Source organism: Pempheris klunzingeri, chromosome 20 (genome assembly GCF_042242105.1).
Source record: "Pempheris klunzingeri isolate RE-2024b chromosome 20, fPemKlu1.hap1, whole genome shotgun sequence".
Taxonomy (NCBI): domain Eukaryota; kingdom Metazoa; phylum Chordata; class Actinopteri; order Acropomatiformes; family Pempheridae; genus Pempheris; species Pempheris klunzingeri.
This window is the reverse complement of record NC_092031.1, coordinates 1599426-1605312: the sequence shown is the minus strand read 5'-3', so window position 1 is coordinate 1605312 and position 5887 is coordinate 1599426. Positions and strand designations below refer to the sequence as shown.

The 5887-nt window shown below is 41.5% G+C and overlaps 1 protein-coding gene across 1 annotated transcript; it reads left to right on the top strand.

The window, feature by feature from the left end:
* Positions 1 to 2146: 2146 nt before the first annotated feature.
* LOC139220134 (stonustoxin subunit beta-like) lies at positions 2147 to 5430 on the top strand. The gene is made up of 3 exons (XM_070852206.1): positions 2147 to 2237; positions 3333 to 4796; positions 4877 to 5430. The coding sequence occupies exons 1-3, from the start codon at positions 2147 to 2149 to the stop codon at positions 5428 to 5430; spliced, it is 2109 nt and encodes a 702-aa protein (XP_070708307.1).
* Positions 5431 to 5887: the final 457 nt, after the last annotated feature.

Here is a 5887-nt window from a genome sequence, read left to right as displayed (position 1 = left end):
TAGAGTGGTTAATACAATGGGACAGGGCCTGGGCTCGCTGTAGGAAAATACAACTAATTTAACCCTGGAGAACCCAAGAACCCTTTTCTTCTTTGGAAAATTATGAACTATGCATTAAATGACTGCTATAAGTTCACTGAACACCAAAATATCCACTTTTTCAATTTTAACCCTTTATTCCCTAATTTAGGATTAGGGTCAAATTTGACCCATTGGGCTTTAGGCGTATCATTTCAAAGAATCACAATAACAAACACTGTCAATGCAAACTATTTTAAACTTGGGAAAATAATCAGTTAACCACACAGCTACATTTAACAATGTTTTTTTTGCATGTTAGAACTGGATTTCAAATGTACAAACACACTTTGGCCAATGGAAACAAGAACACAAGGCCAAAAAACTAACACCATGATTCTTTGCTTATCAAAAAATCTGTTCTGCTAGAGAGAGGAACTCACACTAGACATTGTGGTAATCTTTGAAACAATTTCTTTTTTTGTTGATGCAGAGAGGAACTGCACATTTTTCACAGTGCATTTCAGTTTTGAGGTCCTTGCACACAGCACATCGACGGCAATTTACTTATTATATATATTATATATATATAAAATAAGTAATAAGTTATTATATTATTATAGTTATTATAAGTATTAGTCTCTGGCCCTGTACTACCGAGGTAACTTAGTAAAATATATTATACAAATGAATTTATTTCAAGGCTTTAGCCAAATACAGGACTGTCACCATTCTCCATCTACAAAGTCACTCAAAGAACCAAAGGGTCATTTTTTAACCCATACACCCAGAGGGTCATTTTTGGCCCATCGTTTTTTGAACTAGCTCAGAGTTGCTAATTTATCCAAAAAGAATATAAAACATACTTCTAGGCATTCTGCAAGCTAATACTAAATAGATTAACAAAAAATACACTATTTTACCAACCACTGGTTTGCTGAGAAGATGATTTTGTTCGGGAAGGTTTCCAGCTCAACGAAACAGCATGTGGTCAGTCATCTTGTCACTACCACTCTGGCTCATGTCAGTTCAATATTCATCCACTAAGTGTCTCTATGCAGGGGTCAGAAGTGGCACTCTGGGTTTTTGAAGTTAAATTTGACAATTTTTTTTACGTTTGTTCATTTTGGGTGGCAGCAATTAACAGCGGCCAAACTTGACCCCGTGGGTTCTCCAGGGTTAATATGTTTGTCTGTAACTTTGATTATGACCTATTTTAATAATGACCACCACAACTGTACTTTAAATACAAAAAACCTCACAGGTATTTATTTATGCAAAATGAAATAATATTTAAGAAGTGAAAATACACAAATTCAAGTCTCCTGTACCAGAATGAATAATCTAAATTAATTTCCCAACCTCTTAAAGGTGTTACTTCCCTTTTTTAGTTTCAAAACCAAACACAATGTGGGATCTTTAACTCCTCTGCTACAAGCAAACAAAACCTCTTTTGTTTTATATATTTAAAATTAAATGAAAATTTACTCCTTTTGACATCTGTAAGTCAACCTCAATTTCAAAACACTCAAACATCAATATTTACCTGTGGGCCCACACACATTCATATGAATACACAACTATAAATGAGATTTAACCCGTTGCAGTGAGCGTACTCTGATTGGCTCGTGAGTTTGATACGCAACCAAAAGCAACACAGGAATGAAGTGATTGACATAACACAGGTAAGGTAGATTACACAGGAGAACACACATTTCTTCTTCATCTGTCCTTTCTTCCATATTACAAATATTTCAAATGAACTTAAAACCTAAACTTTCTTTTAACTGTAAATGGTCAAATCTATTAAACTGTACATAACATGTTTATTCTTTTTATCCTGCACATATTTTAACCCTTTTTAAACCTTATGAACTTTCTCTCCTACATATCATGAACTTTTTAATACCACTATTTATTATACTTTTATTATACTTATTATACTAATTTTAGGCACTGTAACCCAAATGATTTTTATACAGGGCTACACTAAGTACAGTAGACTGTCATCTCAGTCATCCTGTCTGTTTGGGTGGAGGAGGAGAGCTGGCTGCAGCTGACGGAGGTTTGAATTAAGCACTGCAGCCTGTGTGGTGACTGTCTTGACACTTGTCACCAGGTCGGAGAGATGGCCTCAGATAGACTGTGCGTTGCTGCCCTGAGTCGACCCTTCACCCTGGGAATGCTCTATGATGCTGTCAAGGATGAAGTGATCCCAGGTAAGTCTCCATCAGTCCTGTAATTGTAGAAACATGTTTCTAAATCTGTCTCAGCTCTGTTTACAGGAGCTTTGAAATCATTTCATAGAGTGGAAACACTTCCTTTAACCTCACCTGTTCATTAACACGCACTGTGAAAAGAAGTTATAATTGAATACCACGGCTTTGATGTCTAATCCCTTTGCACTGTTAGATTCACCTGTGTGTCTGTCACCTGTCGGCTAGCCTGCCCTGCATGCTTCAGCTGGCAGCTAACGCCTTCACGACAAAAGCTTCATACAAACCGAGCTATTGTTTACCACACTGTCATTTCAGTTTCACTCCGAGCCTTCCTCTAACAGGCACTAGCTTACAGTTACTCTTACTACAGTTCAGTTCTGATTGTGTTTGCAGTCTTGCTCTCTCCTCTTCCACTGTGGCTCACTGATCGCTGAGTCTTTACAGGCCACTGCTATCATCGCTGCCTTACCTGCATGAATACATTTGCTCCAAATGTTGAACATCGGCAGGTCTGACCGCAGTAAGAGCCTGACGTGGCCACACATCACGGCTTTCAGGAGTTCACCTGGAGTCTGTTTGCAGCTAGCTAATGTATTAGCTAACGTTAGGGCTTGTTCCAGCAGACTTCTGCCTAAACCACGATAACGAAACAGGGAAATAGAGAAACAGTGTGGCAGCTCCAGGTGAGCTTGTGGAAGTCATCGCAGAAGGTGGAAGGATTCAGGAAGGATTCAGGAAGAGTGATGTTGTCTGCAGATGTTATGTAACTGAAACAAAACAATAAATGCCTGTGTTTTATTATTCAGTTGACCCTGAGTTTAGGGTTAAAATACCAATACTACAACACTTAATCTGAAGTCTAAAGGCACAAACATGAACTTTTATTGTTGCATTGTCACACAATTACTGTCATGTTGTGCAAACACCCTAAATCCAATCATTTCTTTATTGGTTATTTATTAATCAGTTAAAGAATACATATGGTAGCTGTTAAAGGAAGCTGCAACATGCAGAAATCATCAATCAAACACGACTGTGATGAACTTTTTGTGACTCCCGCTTTATCAGATGACTGATGATTTCCAATTTTTCTAGGTTTGACGTTGTGGGACATTAAAACTCTTCAGCAGAACACAGTTGAAAACCGTCAGCCCAGCAGTGCATTTGAAGTGTCTGCGTCTGACTCCATTGAATCCAAGTCTTCTCAGCTTGATATCGAAGCTTCTCTGAAGGCCAGTTTCTTGAGTGGACTGGTTGAAGTCGAAGGATCCGCCAAGTATCTGAATGACACGAAGAAATTCAAGAATCAGAGCAGAGTGACGTGTCGGTACAAAGCGACCACCAACTTCAAGCAGCTGTTGATGACTGACCTTGTAAACTTGGACGACCAACAGCAAAATGTCATCAAGAAATCCACGGCGACGCACGTAGTCACAGGCATCCTTTATGGGGCGAATGCTTTCTTTGTATTTGACAGCGAGAAGTTGGATGCCAGCAGCGTTCAGGAGATGGAGGGCAGCATGAAAGCTGTGATAAACAAGATCCCTTCGTTTGATGTTGGGGGGAAGGTTGAGATGAAGCTGACGACGGGAGAAGAAGCTCTGACCAAGAAATTCTCCTGCAAATTCTACGGAGACTTGCATCTTGAAAGCAACCCTGCGACATTTGAAGATGCAGTGAAAACCTATGCAGCGCTTCCAAAGCTGGTGGGAGAAAAGGGAGAGAGCAGCGTCCCACTGAAGGTCTGGATGATGCCGCTGAGGGATTTGTATTCAGAAGCTGCTGAGCTGAAGAGTACGATCAGCATCGGACTCGTGAGGAAGGTGGAAGACACTCTGCAAGATTTAAGGGAAACAGAAATGAGATGCAATGATTCTCTGACCAACGCATCGGAAGAGAACTTTCCACAGATCAGCAAGAAGTTACTCAGTTTCCAAAAACTGTGCGGCTATTATGTATCTAACCTCCAGCGGACCATGGCGAAGAAATTTCCCCTCATCCGTGAAGGTAAAGAAGATGAGAGCTCGGTGAAACAGCTCTTTGAAGACGGAGACAAGTCACCGCTCAGCAAGGAAAGACTGAGCAGGTGGCTGGATCACAAAGAGAGAGAAATCAACGTCATCAATTCCTGTATCGCTGCCAAGGAGGGAATAAAGATCGTCCCAAATCAGACCGAGCTGGACAGAGAGGTTCTCGCTCCAGGTGTAGAAGATGCTTTCTGCTTTGTTTTCACCTCCCTGGAGATCGACGACCCCTGCCTCGACGCCATGACGAGATACCTGGATTCCCGTGACTTAGAAAGAACCGATGAGGAGCCGTGGTACTACTCAGATGAAGTTTTAGCCAACATGAGAGCACTAGCCAGAAGGTTCAACATTTTCGCCAAAGTCATGCAAGGAAACCCCTATTACCGCTTCCTGATAGCAGCCATAGCAGATGAGAAGTACACGGGAGCAACCATCTACCACTACAAGGACGGCAGACTGACTTCCACCATGTTCGCAAAGCCTGACATCGATGATGTGAATGCTGTGACGGACAGAAAGACTTTGATTTGGTGTAAGTCCTTTTTTAATGCTTTTGTGAACACGTGACGTCAGAATAACTAATGAGACATTTTGTTTTGCTCCATCTATCAGACGCCTGTGATCTCACCCTGGACCCCAACACCGCCAACAACTGCCTCACCCTGTCTGAGGACAACAAAAGGGCAACGTATGGAGAGCGGCAGAAATATCCCGACGACCCAGAGAGGTTTGAGAAACAACCGCAGGCGTTGTGTAAAGACGGGTTAGACGGGCGCCATTACTGGGAGGTGGAGTGGAGTCAGGGCTCCAAGGAATCCGTCTACGTCGCTGCTGCATACAAGGGAATTCAAAGAAAGGGAAGCGGTTCGCTGAACAAGTTTGGATGTAACACCATATCGTGGTGTTTCGGATTAGAGAGTCCAAATCTTTGCGCCTATTATGACGGTCAGGTGTGGAAAGAAGCTCTTCCCTCCACTGGCTGCAGCAGAGTCGGGGTGTTTCTGGACTGGCCTGCTGGGACGCTGTCCTTCTACAGAGTCTGTGCAGACACTCTGATTCACCTCTACACCTTTAACACCACCTTCACTGAGCCTCTTTACCCCGGCGTCCGGGCTAAAAACAAGGGCAATTACGTGGACCTGTGTCCATTTTACAAAGAGCAGTGACAAAGGCCTGTTAGAGTCTTGGCCTGTTAACGGGGATGTGGGTTTACATGTAATCTTTAAACTCACTCCCTTCACAAGTAAAGCAAATACATTCAAACCCAGAGGGACCAGGATGATCGCATGATTGATCGGACTGATTTGTGCTCCACAATCTGCTCAAATGTTCCCATATTTTAACTGAACCTTTCCTGAAACAGATCTTACACTGAATTGGCACGTCAACACAACTATGTCGAAGTAGAAACTCATCACAGATGTACAAAAAATGGTTGAATTCATCATACTGATAATGTTGAATTATCATAATTATCGTGCAGGAATACTTTTTGTGCCTTAACTAGAGTCCAGTTAATGATATATCAAATAATTACTGATCTGAGGAGAGAATCACATATAATCTCATATTATCTCATATTATCCAACAAGATCTTGCTTTTGCTGGTAAGAATAGTTTTCT

What these genes read in the sequence shown, in the direction of transcription:
- LOC139220134 (XM_070852206.1), top strand. Translation starts at nt 2,147, where the DNA reads ATGGCCTCAGATAGACTGTGCGTTGCTGCCCTGAGTCGACCCTTCACC. An exon ending in CAAGGATGAAGTGATCCCAG is followed by an intron (nt 2,238 to 3,332) that starts GTAAGTCTCCAT and finishes CAATTTTTCTAG; the next exon opens with GTTTGACGTTGTGGGACATT. An exon ending in CAGAAAGACTTTGATTTGGT is followed by an intron (nt 4,797 to 4,876) that starts GTAAGTCCTTTT and finishes TCCATCTATCAG; the next exon opens with ACGCCTGTGATCTCACCCTG.